At 42.7% G+C, this 18,927-nt stretch overlaps 1 protein-coding gene across 2 annotated transcripts in view; it reads left to right on the plus strand.

Annotated features, from left to right (window-relative positions):
• Positions 1 to 560: 560 nt before the first annotated feature.
• DYX1C1 (dyslexia susceptibility 1 candidate 1) overlaps positions 561 to 18,927 on the plus strand; it is a 29,899-nt gene continuing 11,532 nt past the window's right edge. Inside the window, exons 1-6 of one of the 2 annotated variants that reach the window (XM_018557570.1) lie at positions 561 to 703; positions 2,615 to 2,762; positions 3,747 to 3,880; positions 5,385 to 5,613; positions 6,874 to 6,998; positions 13,964 to 14,073. In XM_018557570.1, the coding sequence (XP_018413072.1) occupies positions 581 to 703; positions 2,615 to 2,762; positions 3,747 to 3,880; positions 5,385 to 5,613; positions 6,874 to 6,998; positions 13,964 to 14,073 (869 nt within the window). In that variant the 5' untranslated portion in view covers positions 561 to 580. Of the gene's footprint in view, positions 704 to 2,614; positions 2,763 to 3,746; positions 3,881 to 5,384; positions 5,614 to 6,870; positions 6,999 to 13,963; positions 14,074 to 18,927 lie in introns of both variants that reach the window. The other variant, XM_018557569.1, reaches the window with a different exon arrangement.

The following is an 18,927-nucleotide window of genomic DNA, read 5'->3' on the forward strand; positions in this document are numbered from 1 at the left end:
CTAAGTTTGGCGTGCATACAGGGACTAAGTGGGGATCAATGGGGACATGCACCAAAGCACGTTCCTGCTATGCCCTGGTGTGACGAGGGCCTAATGGTCAGCATCTGACACTGACTGCGGGTTAACCCCGATCAAGCTTTGAATTATCTCTAATAAGGGCAACAAGTCCAACATATACTGAACCCCGGGGAGGGACCAAGTAATCCCCCGCCCCCCCTCACTGACTCCAATACAGAAAGCCAGTGAAAGGTGACCTGTTGTTGTGTCTCTGGAGAGTCAGGACACTTCCTGTCAGTGTATGTAGTAATAAATTGGATTCATGTAATGGATGGTTCGGTACACGGCTGTATTCAGCGCTTATCAGTGCGAGCCCTCGGCTCGTTACACAGCTCCGCCCTTCTTGTAGAGCTGAGCCCGCCCTCTGTACAGGACTCTTCGCGAACCGGGAGAGGGGACGTCCCTGACGTTTCATTCCTCCCACCAATCAGAAAACTCGGATGTGTCTCGCCTACAACATGCGGAGGACATCAGGAAGTTGTCAGTTACCATAGCAACAAGTGGCTCTGCTCTTACCGGTAACATGCCGATTATAGTGAAGGATTTCACCTGGCAGCAAACGCAAAAGGAACTTTTCATATCAGTGCCACTAAAGGGAGCCAAGGCGTGCCAGAGTAATGTGCTGTGTACCGAGGATTACATCAAGGTGAGAGGACAGCTCTGTATACAGCACACACTGTGCTCATCATCCTCTGAAAATGCTTCATACCTGGCTGCCATGCTGAGTGATATTTTCTCACCATCAGGGTGTAACATGATAGATGGTCACCTCCCCTTCCCCCTCGTGCCCTTCCACTTACCTAAGGCCCCATTCACACTGAGCGACATGAAAAGCGCGCGATTTTGAGCTATATTGCGCGACGAGCGATATTGAGCGACTTGTTCCTATTGGGCTGTATGCAATCAGGAGCAATATCGCTCGAAATCGCTCGAAAAAAGGGTCATGTAGAAGCGACAAGCTACCAGCGACGAGCTACAAGCGATATTGAGCGACGAGATGTGAACAGCTCCATTGAATTGGATTGGAGAAGCTACATAGAGCGATATCGCATGGAAATATGAGCGATATCACTGCAAAAATCGCTCGATAAATCGCTCAGTGTGAATGGGGCCTTAATCTCTGGGTTCTTCTCTCTGCAGGCTTGTTTACAGGTTCCGCCAACACAACTGCGTCATCCATTCGCAGATCCTTTTAACAGGATCTGCAAATGGAGAAACTACAAGTCCCATCAACCAGCATGACAGAGGGACTTGCAGTTCTCACGAGCAGGGCCCTCCTTAACATCTTGTCTTGAATTGTATTGTGATTGTAATGTCTTCCTTACATTGTAAAGCGCTGCGCAAACTGTTGGTGCTGTATAAAACCTGTATAATAATAATACCAGTGCGGTGTAGTCCATTGACACTTCCTCCCATCCATGTTACCGAATGTCTGTATGAACATGTACGGGATGAAGTGTCTGCAGCCTGTAATCTGATTGGGGTTGCAATGCTTTCCTAGGTCCAAAGCAAAAATCAATCAATAAATAGATGCACATTTTTCTTTTTGTGTGTTTGTTTGTTTGTTTGTTTGTTTATTTATTTTTAAGTGGAGTTTCCCTTTAAGCCTGCCTATAGGTATTTTAAAAAATGTTTACTTACCTTTGACTTTAACCTCTTGCCGTCCGCCCGTAGTAAAAAAACGGACGGACGGCACTGCTACATATTTTGAACTGTTTGTCTGGATTTTGGCTTTTGAAATCTTGATTTTACTAAATACGAGCCTATTATTATTATTATTATTATTGTTATTATTACATAGTATTTATATAGCGCCAACAGTTTGCGCAGCGCTTTACAATATAAGGAAGACATTACAATACAATACAATTCAAGACAAGATGGTAATAACACCCCATTCACACTGAGCGGTTTATTTCTGCGCGCTATCGCTCTATGTAGCTCGTCCAATGCATTTCAATGGAGTTGTTCACAGCTCAATGTCGCCTGTAGCTCGTCCCTGACCCTTTTTTGCGCGGATGTCGCGCGATTTGGCTCCAATAGCCTCTATGGTGACGCACAAAAATCGCGCATTACCAGCGACATGGCGCTACATTTGCACTGCAAAATGGAAGGAAAGAATGATGTCACATTAAGATCGCTGTTGATTGGTTAGAGCCCAATGTAACAGCGACGAAGTCCCACCCAAAAAATGCGATACAATGTGTAATGCCGCTCAATAGTTCACAAGCCAATTAGCGCGATATATCGCGTGGACAAAATGTGCAATACGCATGTCGCTCAGTGTGAATGGGGTGTTAGTGGTGAAGGGACAGAACACAACCCCAAGATGTGGAAGGCTTTGCCCTGTTCCTTCACTGCTTGTAATATGAAAAGTCCGAATGACAACGACATAACCTGAAGCTGAATACTACCGACCTATAGGCCGTGGACTGTGTGGCTGTGGATTGGCCTTGTATGATGAGAAGGGAGGAATGTAGAGAGTGCTGGGTGCTCAGCTGCCCCTTTCCCTCATATTACAATACGTATAAACAATGTGTTTCTGTCTGATATACAGGTGAATTTCCCTCCATTCCTGTTTGAATTCTTTCCCCTGTCGCCTATTGATGTTGACAAAAGTAGTGCAAAGATTGGCAATGGAGTTATCCTCTTTACCCTACATAAGCAGGAGCCATCTATTTGGGACGCCCTGTCTGCTGATAATAGTAAGTACTTTCCAAAATGACTGGGGGGGGTCATTCATCTGTTTTTATTAACCTGGAGCAGTAAGAATGGATTTACTATGACATTGAAGCTTGATTAACCCCTTAATGACCAAGCCCCTTTTTCAGTTTTTTGCACCAATGACTTCAAACCCCATTATATATCTATCTATCTATCTAGATAGATATATAAATAACATTTTATTTTCATACCAGTATAAGCCAGTATGTGTTTAACGCTGGGTTCACCCCAGCCACATACTAAAACGCCCAGCGGACACCAACCACAGCAGTTTTTTAAACTTTATTTGCAGTTGTCAAAGTGTACAATACATTCAAAGGTGTGTGTGTGTGTGTGGTGTGCTGCGGTGGCCTCTGGAGCCATCCAGTGCTCTGTGGAAAAATGAACTGCACCGTGTTGTGGTGTGAACAGGGCTCATAGGTAACAAGTGTTTTCTGTATGTCCTTGCGGTGACCTGCATTAATCCAGTGTGGAAAAACGCCAGTCACAGCGACTCATGTGAATGAGCCCAATATGATTTAAATGCTATGTGCTCTAGGAGGTTGGAATGTCAGATATACAGTTTGTTACTCGAGACAGTTTATATGGGGATTTTAGGATTGGAACTGACTCCTCCATTTGGAGAGAGGACCAACATTAAAGGGACAGAAATTTCATATAAATATTACATGAAACATTGACTTTCTTTACTCTGAGTATCTGTGCAAGTCTTTGAGGGCGGCCGGTGCCGAAAAGGATTTCTGTAAACATTGGAAAAGGCCGCTGCTGAGCTATTGAGGTAAGTATGTAGCTGGTTGGGGGAGTTTGGTGTTGATTAGTTCAGGAGGGCTGGGGAAGGGCTAGTTAGCATTGGTTTTATTAAATTACCCCCCCAAAAAAAAAAAAATTAGATCTGCCCAAACCTCCTAAAATACATGTTTCGCTACAAATATGTTACATTTTTGTTTACTTTTCTTCTTTTATAGTGGAAAAGGAGGCAATGCAGAAAATCCGAGAGGAAGCTGTTGCTAGAGTGCAGGAGAAAGCTAAACAAGATGCAGAGGCCAAAGCTAGGAGGAAGCGAGAAAATGAGAAGTACTCTCTGGAGGTCATGATGAAAGTAGGTACCTGACTTGTTTGATATATTAAATAAGGAGACCATATCATGCCATGGGCATGCACAGTGGCTTAGTGGTTAGCAGAGGGCATGCACAGTGGCTTAGTGGTTAGCAGAGGGCATGCACAGTGGCTTAGTGGTTAGCAGAGGGCATGCACAGTGGCTTAGTGATTCTGCTTTGCAAAAGGACACTATCTGCATGTAGTTTGCAATGCATGTGCTCCCTGTGCTAGCGTCGTTGTCCTCCAGGTACTCTGATTTCCTCCCACACTCTAAAGACATGCTGGTAGGTTAATTGGCTCCTGTCTAATTAGGACCTAGTATGCTTGTGTGTTTATGAATGCATGTGAGATAGGTACCTTAGATTGTAAGCTCCTTGAGGGCAGAGACTGATGCAAACGAATAGTATGTAAAGAGCTCCATAAATTGATAGCACTACATAAATACCTGTTGTAAGGAAAATAATAAATGGTGCATCTGTATCTGTAGAGGTGCTTAATTTTGCTCTAATATGCATGGAGGAACTAACTAGGCCGATTACTTCTTCTAGGTAAGCTGGGCACTCGCGAATGGTAGGTGGTGAGTGTGTGTCTCAACAGACTTCTAACCACTGTTACAGATAACAATATATATGAAGTACAATGCAGGAGTCTAATTAGAGGCTCACTGGGATGCCTCCTGTTGTGTTGTATGGCCATCCGCTGCTCGTAACTGCTCTCCTGGGGCACAGCGGTAACTAGAACAGGAATGGAATGAACTCTCACCGACATGGACATAGCCAGCAATAAAAACGTGACAGTTCTTCTAAATCGTGTCCACTATATCCAAAACTAAATAAAGAAATAGCTTTGCTGGTATTACATCTGTCTCCGATCCACCAAGACCTCTGCCAGCGCAGCGTAGCCTCTTATCAGAATCGTCTTGTGCATGCAGGCTGCCGTCTCTTTTCAATCCTATGGAGAGTTTGTATTCTGCCGGAATACAGAAGAATTAAAGGAGAACTATGGGTGTGGCAGCAGATAATATGGCTAAATATATTTAAATAATTCATGTTTTTTGTATCTACATATAATGAGGCCTCTGACCCCCTCGCTCCTTCTTGCATTTCAACCACACATGCAAAAGAGAGCCTCAGTGTGTAAAAGGCCGTCTGACTTTTGTCCTAGAATGTAATTTTGCAACAAAAAATGCTGATGACAGTATCTTGTGACTTAGATGCCCCTCCCCCTTCTCGCAAGACTATTAGTAATCGATCATGAGTTTATGGCAAAAGGTTGTGACAGGATACATAAACCATAAATGGTAAAATTGTAAATGCTGCTTGCTGATTGGCTTAGAGCTGTAAAGGAAAATGTGTAATAGAAATGTGTAATGTGACGTAATTGTTGTTATATATATATGTAGTGAACACTTACAGAAAATGTATAATTTGGTGCCTTCTATTGATAACTATCAGGGCCAAACTCCAACAGTGAGTTAACGTTAAATGATTTGAACCTGTTTTTAGATTGATGAAGAAGAAAGAAAACAAATAGAAACTATTAAAGAAGAGGAAAGGCGGAAAGCGAGTGAAGAGCTGGAAACATTTAAGGCACAACAAAAAATAGAAGAAGAGCAGAGGAGAATCCAGAAGGAGCAACAGAGAAAAGCGGAAGAAAAGAGGAAAAATGCTATAAACAAACCCACACATTCCGATCATCTAAAACCCCAACTACGAGGTAAGCCAGTTATTATCTGTGACCTTGCATAATATGGTGTATAAAACCTTTGGCAGAAAGACATGGCATAACTATTCCTGTATTGTAGTTACAGATGTATGTTTACATTCATCATCACCCTTTTTTTTTACATGACTGGGTGACGTTGCCTAGGCAGATATCGGTACTTGTGCCAACCGATTAAAAAAACATGCTCAGCAATTTCCCAGTATGCACCATGGAGTCCCTACTGTCTGCCAGCACATTTAGTTTTGTGTGATTGCTCTTGCCATGGTATTGCATCAGGAGACTTTTCAATTACAGTGTCAGTCACATAAGGAAAGTTTATGTGGGTGAAACTGTATATTACATTTTTTACTCAGTGCCCTTTAACGGAAGTATTCACTGTAGAATTATCAACCTGAGTTAAGTGTAAAAAATTTAGCTAGATATAGTTAAAAAAAAAAAAAAAAGTTTTGCTTCACAATTCCGCTTGTGTCGCAGTCATGGGTATGTTCATGTTCATGTGTGTGCGTTTTGGCTTTTGTGCGCCCTCTAGTGGTGAAAGCAAGAACACTTTGATGGAATGTTACACAATTACAGTAAGATCATTAAACATGGAGGGGTTCATCTTCAACATGGAAACTGAACACAAGGCAATTTATTTATTTTTTTGTGTGTAATGTGGTGTTTCTCCCTACACATTTTGCTGCAACCCTTGCTGTGTGTATTGTATTGCCTGTTTTCCTATTGAACTATTCAAATTATTATTATTATTATTATTACATAGTATTTATATAGCGCCAACAGTTTGCACAGCGCTTTACAATATAAGGAAGACATTACAATCACAATACAATTCAAGACAAGATGGTAAGGAGGGCCCTGTCCCTGAGGGCCTACAATCTAAAAGGGATGACAATATACTAAGATGGTGCAAAACATTAAATGGAATACCATAACCCTTTTTTAGTGTTTAAAAACTATTGCTCCTGAGGTATGCCTTATGACTATTACTAAAAACTGTTTGTGTCCTACCAACCACCAATAGGATTTAATTTTTTTGGATTCTAGCTGCCAATACTGACTTAGCGAGGAAGTTGCTGTGTACTATGAAATTGTTATCACTTAGCAAAATGATTTAACAACAGAAGAGGCCAGAATGATCTGCAGGTTCATTTTACTTTCTCTTGCAAATATGGTGATTGCACCAAAGTCACCTGTTAGATTAAAATTTGGGCCACAAAATAACCGCATGATTTGTCTTTTTGTTTTTTTTTGTTGTTGTTTTTTTAGCAGCTGAAAAAACTGTCAGTGAAAAAGTTTTGCCTCCCACCAGGAAGACTGGCAGTATAAAAATTCAATTCACCCCCCGTGTTTTTCCTACGGCTCTCAGGGAATCTCGTCTGGAAGAAGAGGAAGAGGTAAGCAGACATGAAGGTGTTTTATTGGTATCTAAGCTCGAGAACAGAATGTCATATATTACAGCTTGCCAGTCCTTAGATGTGGTGGTTGCATTGCTTTTCTTTTTTTTAGGCCAAGTACATTTTCCACAAGTAAAGAAAAATACAAGTTGATCCTGCTAGAAATCCACTCACTGGCCTAATATCTCAAACATTGTTATCCGCTTTGCCAGCTATCTTTTGTACACTACAAAATGCCCTCTTCCCTGTGTAACGGACATATAGATTGGGGGAGGTGTTTATCTAAATCAGAAGAGCTACCTAGGTGACAATGCTGCTCCTCACACTAGTGCAGGAAGCAAGATACTGACAGGTTCACCAGGTGAAAATAAAGGGAAAAAAGTCCGAAAAGGGAAAATACAATTAGCCACTAAATCCTGTAAGCTGCAATTGATTACACTTTTGTTTTTTGAGTTTACATACATTTATGTCATCAAACTCCAGGACTTTTGCCAGCCATTAAAACTTTTGGAAAGCGCTGCTGCATCTTCATCCTAATCATCTTCTTTATCATGCTTGGTTTGGGGGGGGGAATAGGCTGAGCAGCCAAGATTCCCTTCATTCCACCATGGAACCAGGGTCTCACTGGGAGATACTGTCTTAAGCTGGCCATACACTAGTTGATTTCCAAAACGAAAGATCTTTCTTTACCACACAATGATGCCATCAGAGACTTGCCGAATATTGAACAACATTTTGTTTATATTTTAACATTCCATTTTGGAATGAATGGAGTTTCCCAAACGAAAACCACATTCACTGTTAGAATTTCGTTCATTCGAGAAAAAAAATTTCCATCCTGCTCCTTCGACTTTTGTCACTATGGTCAAAATCGGCGATCGATTTGACCCGGTCAACTGATAGAAAGTCGAACAAAAGAACTTTCGTACGAAAGTTTTTTAGAAAGTCTACTAGTGTTTGGCCACCTTTTAGTCTTATACCTGCAAAGATGTTGAGAACAAGGTCATGTACTGATTGGTAAATGATTTCCTAATGATTAAAGTGGACCTTTACTCCCTTTCACTAAAAATCACATCAGCATGAAGCTCTACATGCTGATTTCAAATCATCTTACTTTCATTAGATAAACAAACATGTTTTTAATTCACATACAAATAGAGTTCATGTACTTCCTGGTCCATTCTGGCGCAAATCATGTAATGTGCATCCTGGGAAGGTTACATCAGCAGTGCAATGCTGGGAAATCTCATGAGATGCCAGGGGAAGGCTTTTTCCTCCCCTGAGATGATGTAGATGGTCACATGTGCCAGTAATGTAGGAAGTAACAGGAGAGCTACGAATCTGCCCTTAGTAAACATGGCCACTGTCAAAGACTGGGGAAGAAAATAGAAATAAGGTGTACAAAGAATACAAAGCCGGCAATTTATCTAGAAGTATGTGATTGTAGATGTCATTACTAAACATTTCTAAAGGGGTGTCTGTTGTTAGTTTAAAGATATGGGTAAAGGTCCGCTTTCGCTTATACTTCCATACCATGTGTTGGCACACTGCCTGGAAAGATACACCATGTTACACAGTATACTTCCCAATCTTGCATTCACTGTTTGTTAGTCATAAACAGGACCCCAGTGTAATCCTCTGTAACATTAAAGGAGAACTATGGGGTTAGGGCTTTTCCCCATAGTTCTCCTTAGGGTAACGGGAGGACACAAACGAGCGTCCTCCCGTCACCCTAAGCTCAGTATACCGCGAGCTACAGCTACATATTTAGTTACACATGTTCACCAAATTGAAGGAACTCACACCTAACTGCCAATGGGCTTTTGACAGGCTTGTGGTGCAGATAACATTAACCAAACTATCACCGCACAAACTCTCAGAAGAATTCTACAGACCGTGTGGCTACAACTTAGCAGGAAAGAAGAGTTTCTGTGCACACTGAGACTCAAAGATGTCGGCAATTGTTTTGTCATCTTCCAACAATCAGATGGATTATGTTCTATCGCTAATGTAAAAACCAAAATATTAGTTGCAGGGAGATGAAAATGATCCCTTCTAACATTGCATATTATGAGCTACATGCAGATGCAAAATTGTATGTTTCAGTCTATAAAACCACCTAGGGACTGACAAAATGGTTATATAGTGCCTGCTTGTGATTGGTCATGTGTTTGGCTTCTCTGTAATCGGGATGATGCACTGGTGTCAGAAATTTTAACCACGACCCAGCCATCAGAACTGGCTGGTTCATATAACCTACATCCACTTTAGGAGGTAAGAACCTTTCTCACAGCAGGTGAGGTGACACCTGCAGAGTTGATTACCTTTGTACATATTTCTTTTTTTTTTTATTGAAAAATGTGTACATATTTCTATGCAGTGCTCACCTAGGGTTATTAGAGTATAAAAAGGAAAAAGTGGTTTCTATCTACCAACATAACAATTCATACTCCATTATAAGTTTGCTTTTAATCTATTAGTGTCCATGGGTGGAAAATATCTAATCTGCCAGACAGGGTGTGTGTGTGGTTGCCTAGCAGTCCAGTCAGCTGACATACTGCAGGTGGTGGCAACCCGAAGCCACATGCCTGAAGTGTGGGTGTATGTGAGCAGTGGAAGAAGTGATCTTGCAAGAATTCTAGCTTGCAGGATAGCTTGAGGAATCACACAAGTGTGTGGTAATCACATGGCTTCTCCGAAGCCCTCACAGTGCACCAGATTGTTATGGAATATTTGTATCTGCCTGTGTGTCCCGCCAGCTCAATCTGAGAGAGTCAACCTCCAGTGGTGACCAGGGTATTTCAGTCTGTGATAATTCTTTCACTTCATTGCTTTATCTGCCCACAGTAAGACCTCTCCTCACTCCTCCTCCATCAAACAAGGTCCACGCTCTGGTTAGAGAGTTGCCGTAGGTGTGATATTCTTGACATCCTCCATTATCGAAGGCAGTGATTCATTGTTCAGCAGAAGGGTACACTCCATTTTTTTCCCAAGAAAGCACCATAGCTTTAGATTAGGAGGTGCCGGGGAGAGTTATCATTATTACATAGTATTTATATAGCGCCGAGATTGTGCGCTTTCAGGGTGATATGGCCGTAGACCGTATTTATATAGCACCAACAGTTTGCGCAGCGCTTTACAATATAAGGAAGACATTGCAATCACCTTCTTTATGTAGCGACCCTGTCTTCTGCATTTAGGTCGTTACTAAATTTGGTGTGTTCATTGCTGGACTGTAACCAGTCTAGGCATCTATTTACTGCATTCTGCAGGTTTTCCCTGGCCTGGTATGTTGATTGATTCAACCTGTTGCTGAGATGGGGCCCCAGCATACAGTGTGGGAGGGTTAAACACGGGTTATGAATATGTATCTGACTCCACCAATCACTGAGTAGCTGACTCAGAGGTATGGCTTGGGAGATAAATATTTTGAAGCCTGTTTCCAGAACCCTCTGTCCCCTGGGGCTTCTCCCTGGGTGGAGGTCTGTGTGAGAATGTACTGCCAGTGCCTGGCCTTTTCATGTGCTAGGGTATCTGAGGCCTAAGTTGCTGTTTGAATAGATATTTGATGGAAGCTGAGCTGGAGAAAGAATCTTCTTGTTGAAGAGTGTCACAGGGGAGCTGGGTAGAAGCTGCCATCTTCACATTGTAAGAAGGATTCATCACCTTCAGATCCAGGTATCATACAGAGAGAGCAGAAGCCAGTTGGTGCACTACAAGGACTGTGACTGCTCTTACAGGGTCATAGACTTACCTGGCTGCCCTCTGTACTTCAGTATTTTTTGGGATCACTCTTATAGGACCTAATGTTGTTGCTGCTACTATTATGAATACTTTGTCCTCTATTTTTGTGCTTTTGGGTAGCCTGCATCCCTAAACCCTCTTTCCTGAGTTTTTGATATTCAGCAATAAATTGTAAAAAAAAAACCCTAGAGACCCGTGCCTGATCTTTACAGACGTTATTGGTGTTGCTGAATAACTGCATAAGGGCATGTAACTGCAAAACAAGTAGGGGAACCCAAAATTACCAGCAGTTCCTGTGGAGGTCATTGCTACATTTATAATATGGCCTACAGTCTTGTTACTGTGGATGTTCCTCAGAGTTTATATTTGTATTTTTGGGGAATTTATACAATATTCTTCAAGGTCTATAATTCTAAAACTTTCGTGAAATATGATCTTTTTACATTTTCTCTGCAATTAATGCAAGCCCATTTCGTCTTCATACTTAACCGTCGCCTGTCATAAAAGAATATCTGGGATGCTGTTGTTGAGCAGTGATACATTCTTGGCTTCCTCAAGGGTTTGAACTTTCAGAACCACAGATAGTAAAAAAATCTATATAGGAAAGTCAGATTAAAGTCCAAATTCCTCTCTACATACATGTTTCAAGCTTATTGTACCAAAAACTGCCTTGGAGAAGCCAAAGAACCCTCTGGCTAAGGAAGCTGCTTTTCCTCAAGGTGAGCCTGGGTGGTGAATGGGTGAACTAGTATTAACTTGAACTCTTAACTCACAGCAACAGAGCACCAGGGGCCAGGGCACAATGGCTAAAGCTGCAATCAGTGGTAAGGAAAGAGTTAATCTGGACTCAAAAGCACACAGACAGGAGGCTGGTATACAGCCTGAAAAATTAGCAGATTGTCAAAGCCAGATCTTTCCAGAGAAAGGTATTTGATCCAAGATGAACTAGGGCCAACTGGGTTAATCTGAGACCGAGAATGAGAGCGGGCAGGTGAACTGAAGATGAGACTGGAATGAAGGAACTGCAGAGCTGAAGTTGAGACTAGAATGCATCTAAAGGTAGCCTGGAACTGTGGTGCAGAAGTTGAGTCTGAAACACAGCTGGAGCTGGAAAAAGGAGCTGTGGAGATTGAGTTAAGATTGGAATGCAGCTGAGGCTGGAGACAGGAACTGTGACACTGAGACAAGTACAGTGGTGTTGAAGTTAACACTGAGAACATGTGCTGTGGTGTTGAAGGTGATGCTGAGACCGGTGCAGTGGTGCTGACATACTGCCGGTGTGGCTACATGAGGGCCCACGGCTCGGGGGGCCCCACTATGATGCGTTTTCCGGGGTCCTAGGCCCCCCACTGGAGGAATAGTGCCTGCATCTGCCCCTGCTTAGACCCTCGGCATGTCCCCCTGGTGAGGCCCTCGGCATGTCCCCCTGGTGAGGCCCTCGGCATGTCCCCCTGGTGAGGCCCTCGGCATGTCCCCCTGGTGAGGCCCTCGGCATGTGCCCCTGCTGAGGCCCTCGGCATGTGCCCCTGCTGAGGCCCTGGGCATCGGGGGCCTGGCATCCTGTGGGGCGGCCTGCTGCACCCACCCCCTGGACCTGCTGAAGGTGAGCACTCACCCGTGTGCTGGCATGGAAGGTGCTGCCCATTAACACGTGTAATATCCCATGGGGATCAGACTGTGTGTGATGGCTGATCCCGTAGATGTTATTGTGTATGTGTCATCCTAACTGCCCAGTCTTCCTGTTCATTGGTTCTGGTCTTTGTGTGCACTAGTACTGGTCTGTGGTCTGCCGTGCATTGGTGCTGGTCTGTGGTCTGCCGTGCATTGGTGCTGGTTTGAGGTCTGCTGTGCATTGGTGCTTGCTGGTCTGAGGTCTGCCATGCATGTGTGCTGGTCTGAGGTCTGCCGTGCATGTGTGCTGGTCTGCCGTGCATGTGTGCTGGTCTGAGGTCTGCCGTGCATTTGTGCTGGTCTGAGGTCTGCCGTGCACTGGTGCTGGTCTGCCGTGCATTGGTGCTGGTCTGAGGTCTGCCGTCTGCCGTGCATTGGTGCTGGTCTGAGTTCTGCCGTCTGCCGTGCATTGGTGCTGGTCTGAGTTCTGCCGTGTATTCTGCGATTTAGCTCACTTTCCAAATATCCTATATTGGTCTAGATTTTGAAATTCTCTGACCAATTCCCCCGGCAATTCATCTTTTAGTGAATTGGCCCACTGTTTTGAAAATAGTGTGGAGAAATAAGTTCTGTAACGCAAGTATATTTATGCGGGTGGGGCTTGTATATGGGCGGAGCACAAGGGGGCCCCATAATCTTGTATTGCCTGGGGGCCCCATGTGCTGTCAGTCTGTCCCTGGCATAGACTATATTTCAAGAGTGCAAAACTGCCCTGTCTGATGTGCTTGAGCATCAATAAATATTACAGAGGTTGTCCCTTTTTAAACTGCAGCCTCATTGTTATCTTCTTGGAAACATTGGTATGTGATGGTATAGGTTTATTGTTCTAGCGCCTTGCTTTACTTTTTACTAAGTGAGATCCCTTCTGCTGTTATGCTGGAGGAGTGAGAAAAGCACTGCCATCTGAGCCAACTTAGGGAAAATATTAATCAGCTATGTAGAAGTTTGTGTCCAGTCTCTATTGTTTCCTGCAAGCTTAGTCAACCCTAGAGGTGTCTAAAGGTAATCTCCACATTTTCTGGAGGCCAAATCCAGCATTCTTTACTGTCCATAGACTGTACTGGCCTCCAGAAGCTGTTTTATCTGCAGCTCAGTGTTGCAGATAAAACTTTGTTTAGATTACACGTTAGGGACTGCTTCCTAATTCCTAGTTTTGATGCATTAAAAGAATATGTTGTTTTTTTCCCGGGACATCCCTGATTTGTTTGAATCCAAGACATGAGTGTGTCCAAAATGGCAGACTTTATATGAAGGCTTCTTTGTTTGTACAAAACATCCATTGTAGCAAACTTTAATTATAAGTTTGGTGACCAAATAAAACAGGCTGGCAGTTAGGGGACTTTTTCTATTGACCACTGCAGACACATTTGGTGGATATTGTTCATGCAGCACTTTCATAGAATGCCACCAGACAATGCATCAGGTTAATTTTATAAACTCAAGATGGCATTAAAAGTTGTTGCTTTGCAATGGAGAACTTTTCCTGTAAAAAGAAAGAATGTTGTCTTTGAATAATGAAGTCATGGTCCTTTTTCTGATTTGTATTACAGTGGTTGCAGAAGCAGGCAGCAGCCCGCAGAGCCATTAACACTGACAACCTTGAGATTCAAGACTTAAAGGAAGAGGAAAAAAACCCTGAATGGTTGAAGGACAAAGCAAAGTAAGTTTATTATACAGCGTTCCATGGAATTAATGAAAGTGGCTATTCCTTGGAAGTGATGTATAGAAAGTTAGGAGAGCAACTAATTGTGCACTTTGAGAAATATTTGATAAAACAGGGCAAAGACAGATAGCATAATGTGTCTCATGGCAGCAAGTCTCCGATTAAGTAGTCCAGTGTCACTAGATTAGCGGTGATTGCTAAGGGTTTACACATAAGATTGCAATGAATGTGTGTGTGGATAGATAAATAGAGGTAGAGAGATGTGTACAGTGAGGAATATAATGATTTGATCCCCTGCAGATTTTGTAAGTTTGCCCACTTACAAACAAATGAAAGGTCTATAACTTTTATCATAGGTGTATTTTAAATGATAGAGACAGAATATCAACCAAAAATCCAGAAAGAAAACCCGATACAAATGTTATGAATTGAGTTGCAGTTCAGTGAGTAAAATAAGTATTTGATCCCCTAAAGGTCCCCACACACCTTACGATAATCGCGGGAAATCCCGCGATCGTACGATTATCGTAAGGTGTGTGGAAGCCGTGCGACCTCTACTACTGTAAGGTCGCACGACTTTAAACTTACGGACATGTTTGTAAACCCGCCGAGCATCGTACGATGTTCGGCGGGTGTGTAGCATGTTCGTAAAGTAAAAGCCGGACGGGCCGGTGTGCGCAAGTGCACACTGCCCGTTCGGCATTGCGGTCATCGGAAGCCCGCCCCTCAGGGGGCGTGGCTTACGATCATCGCAAGTACGATCTGCCTATGCAAGATAGGCAGATCGTACGTTTTTTAAGTACCTTACAACCATCACAAGACAAAAGTCTTGCGATGGTTGTAAGGTGTGTGCCCAGCCTTACAACCAACAGTACTTCTGGCTCCCACAGACTGGCTATGTGGTACACAGATGAGTCCTGTCAATTTAAGAAGGTGCTCCTAATGACAACTCGTTAAAACATCTACCAAAAAGATAACAAAATCTGGAAGCAATTTAGTGTGTTTTATCGTTGACTAGTATTTTCTTTCATAACAGAGGAAAACAAAAGCAACATGAAATGCTTGTTTGAATGTTAATCGAAGTGACTTGAATATTCAGCTTGTATTAGAGGGTTCTTCATCTTCAGTTGGAAAATATACAGGAAGCTCTAAACATCAAAAGAGAATATCAGCATTAGTCTCATTATCTGGGTCTCACTTACAACTACTGTAGACCACTAATGAATGGGAATGTTTGAGGGGCTTTCTCTCTAAACACTTCTTAAAGCAACACTAAACTCGGGAATTAAATCTTAAAAATGCACTCGGGTACCTTTTAACTATTAACAAAAATGTATCTTATTTGTTCATCACTGGGCTGTAGATCTTCAAATCATCTCTGAATTGGTGCTGACACTGTCCTTCCTTGTGGAGGGTGGCTACTTTGGTTCCTGTATGTGTTGTAAATTAGCCACTGCTCCAAGATCATTCCTGTGATGGACTACAATCTCAATATCAATTAGTAAACTAAACGTGAGATTGTAGTCCATCACAGGAATGATCTTGGAGCGGTGGCTACTTTACAACACAGATAGGGACCATGGGGAACAAAAGTAGCCACCCTCCAGAAGGAATACAGTTTTATTGAAGTTTTAAAGCAAATCTGTGATTTGCCTATGTGGAGATTGTCCGTCCTGAGTAAGCTCGGACTAGAAATCGGCCAACTGCAGTGGCGGGAGAGTGAAGGAAAGGTAAGAATATGCTGCTGGGGATGAGGGGCAATTAAGTGAACCTGTTGCTATGCCCTACATGGGGCATAGCATGTATGAATATAGTGGACTATTTTGCTAACATTACTATTTCCTTTACAGTGCAATGAACTTTAATAACGTATACATAGAGCGATACTACATTACAAACTTTTCTATACTGTACTATGTTACTTTTCACTTGCATATCATATCTGTAGTTACACAGTACTAGACTTACTGTAGCTGCCACCACAACATTACGATATATACACGGAGTGGCCAGATTATTATGACCACCTGATGTTTGTAGGCAAATTAGCTATAATTTCGCGCTGAAGTTGCTAGAGGGCCAGACCATTATAAATAGGGAAGCAGGTTGTTTACCACGACAGTAGAAGTGATTTTTTTCTGAAGATATGGGTAAACAACGCGATTATGGCAAAAGGTGGCCAGGGTGGTCATAATAATCTGGCCACTCAGTGTACAGTGTACTCCCTTTACAGCATTGTCTGCTTCATCTGTAAAATGGCATGAAGATCGAACTGTGTGTATGTATGTATGTGTGTGTGTATATATATATATATATATAAATACTAACTGGCCCCTTTTTATATTCGGGAAAGAAGAACATTTTTACTAGTGTAAAAGTGAAGTATAACTCTGGGATTTTATAAAGCATACCCTTCCAGTGGGGCTACCCCCATAGCACAAGAGTCAAGTGCTCATTTTGGTCTAAGGGCACAAAAAGAAGATACACTCACCTGATCCTCGGTCTCACATTTCTCTTCCCATCTGCTCTGGCTATAGAATGTCCCTCACGTCTAATGCAAGTCAATGGACCTGCATTAGACATGATGATGTCAGCAGTCCTTAGACCTCCCGGTCCCAGGGGAGAAGATCTAGTTACCAGGTGTGATCCAGGATCAGGTGAGTATATCTTCTTTATTTGAGCTCTTCGACCAAAACGAGCGCTAAACCCTTGCAGTGGAGTGGTAACCCCACTGCAAGGATTAGTTTTGTAATTCCTGGAGTTCCTCTTTAAGGCTATAATAATGACCTTGCTGGGTGGGTACATAAAAAGTAACAGGTTGCACTATCTGAACATGAGACTATTCATACCTTTTTGCCTATGCATTTTGCATGAGTTGTCTCCCCCATATTACACGGAAATTCAGCGTTGGATATTCCAGTAGGGTTGTCCATAAAAATAGATTGCTGCTGTAAGGATTATTCGATGTAATGCTTCAGCTGTGAACTTGAAAACCCCACAAGTTGCAGTGCTACATTCGGCCTCTGCTGTGTACATGTTGATAACAACCTCTTCTGCCGCTGGCTGTGACTTGCATTTGGTATATAGTAGCTGAACCAGCAGATACAGCACTGGGATTAGAGCAACTAAAAAAAGTATATATTGTTTCTTCATTTCTGAGAAGTCCTGTATACCTTGAGTATGTCCACAGCTTCTTGTCACAGAAGTGTCCAAACAGGGAGGAAGAGCAGCAAATATTCACTGAACCAAATGACACTGGAAGTGAAGATGGAGGCTGGGACCATCAAAAACCGTTACACAGCTCAGGTCCAACTGCCATCCAAGTGACAGGGCAGCATTAGACACTGGTGACAAACACTCCTGCTACACTGCTATCAAGGGAAGACCAAATTAATGCTAAGAAATGTGTGTACATAAAGATGAGTACTGTAAATATAAACTACACCAAGACAAGTTACTTACCTTAATGTGATATTAAAGGATATTTAAACCCTCACTTTTGTTTGCATATATCTACTGCTAGCAAGCAGTAGATATATACAAAAAGTTAATTAAAAAAAAGCTCAAACAGCAGTTTAGACTTGCCCTGTGTTTCGTGCGCGGTCCCGTGCGAAAATGAGAAATTTCTCGAGCGGCCGCAAAGGATCTTGGGGTGCGCACATGCGCAGTTCTCATTTTCGGCAAGGACGCGACGAGGGACGCAAGGTAAGTCTATGGACGCGTGCACCCGCATGCAGACACCGCTGGATCGGAAGGACAGAGGAGTCAGCGCTGGATCAGAGAGCCGCCGCACCGCTGGAGAGAAGGCAGAAAACATCAGGAAAGAAGAGGAAGATCGGAAAAAGAGACATCATTGAAGGTAAGTGCTAACATTAACATTGGGGGGAGGGAAAACATTTTTTTGCCTTTTTAATGTCACTTTAAAGTCAAAAGGTTTTTAAGCTATTTCAAGTGCTAATGAAAACATTTACAGTGGATGTTGCTTCTTCATGTTTAAAAGTTTTAGTTTCCTGCAGAATCAGCTCATCCTATAAACACGGACCTTGTTATCCTGGTTTAGGTTGGCTCTTCTCCCTTGCAAGGTCCTATGGAGCCACCTTTGTGTGTGTTAGTAAGCTGCATGGGTCTCTGCAAATACAGACCCAGCAAGACAAGTTCCTCCCCTGCTCCCCACTTCTTCTTCCTTCTTTGCCCTTCACCCCTGCTACCTTCTCCAAGCTAGTAGATGAACAGCTGCTGGAAACTGCTCTGTCCCTTGTGATCTTGTACTAGTCAGGAAGTTCAGGGAAGCTTAGCTGAGGAAGTTGGAGCCAGCAGTTTGAAAACATGATGATTGTAAGTGCTTGGGCAAAAATGTAAAGAAACACTTGGGCAAAGTATATATGTTTGATCTGGGGTCATTAGTATGAGCGTTTAATACTACTTTAAATAGTGTGATACCTCATAGCTGAGAACCTGTGAAATATGGCAGCTGCCGTTCCACAGTCTTTGGGAATTTGTCTCATCTTTGTCTGAGTATGAAGTCAGTCACCGGTCCGAAGCAAGCATGCAGCCAGTGAAGGGTCAAGGCACCTGAAGCATGTACTTGTTCCAGGTCAGGTACTTATCAAGTAGTGAAGGAAGGACAATAAGGACATCCTTAGACCTCACACCCACAACATTGACAAGTCAGCATTGACAGGTCCATTATTTTAGTCATGGTAATATTTTAAAAGTCAAAGTCCTAAGTGCAGATAACGCAAGATGTCTGCTGCTATTTTTGTTATGCCAGTGCATGCACTAGAATGAAGTTGGGGACCGTGGCTTAGAGGAGTTTCTCACCCTTCTTATTTTAGTCACAGCACCCTTTAA

This window comes from Nanorana parkeri, unplaced genomic scaffold, assembly GCF_000935625.1.
Source record: "Nanorana parkeri isolate BGI_ZX_2015 unplaced genomic scaffold, ASM93562v1 scaffold290, whole genome shotgun sequence".
NCBI lineage: Eukaryota > Metazoa > Chordata > Amphibia > Anura > Dicroglossidae > Nanorana > Nanorana parkeri.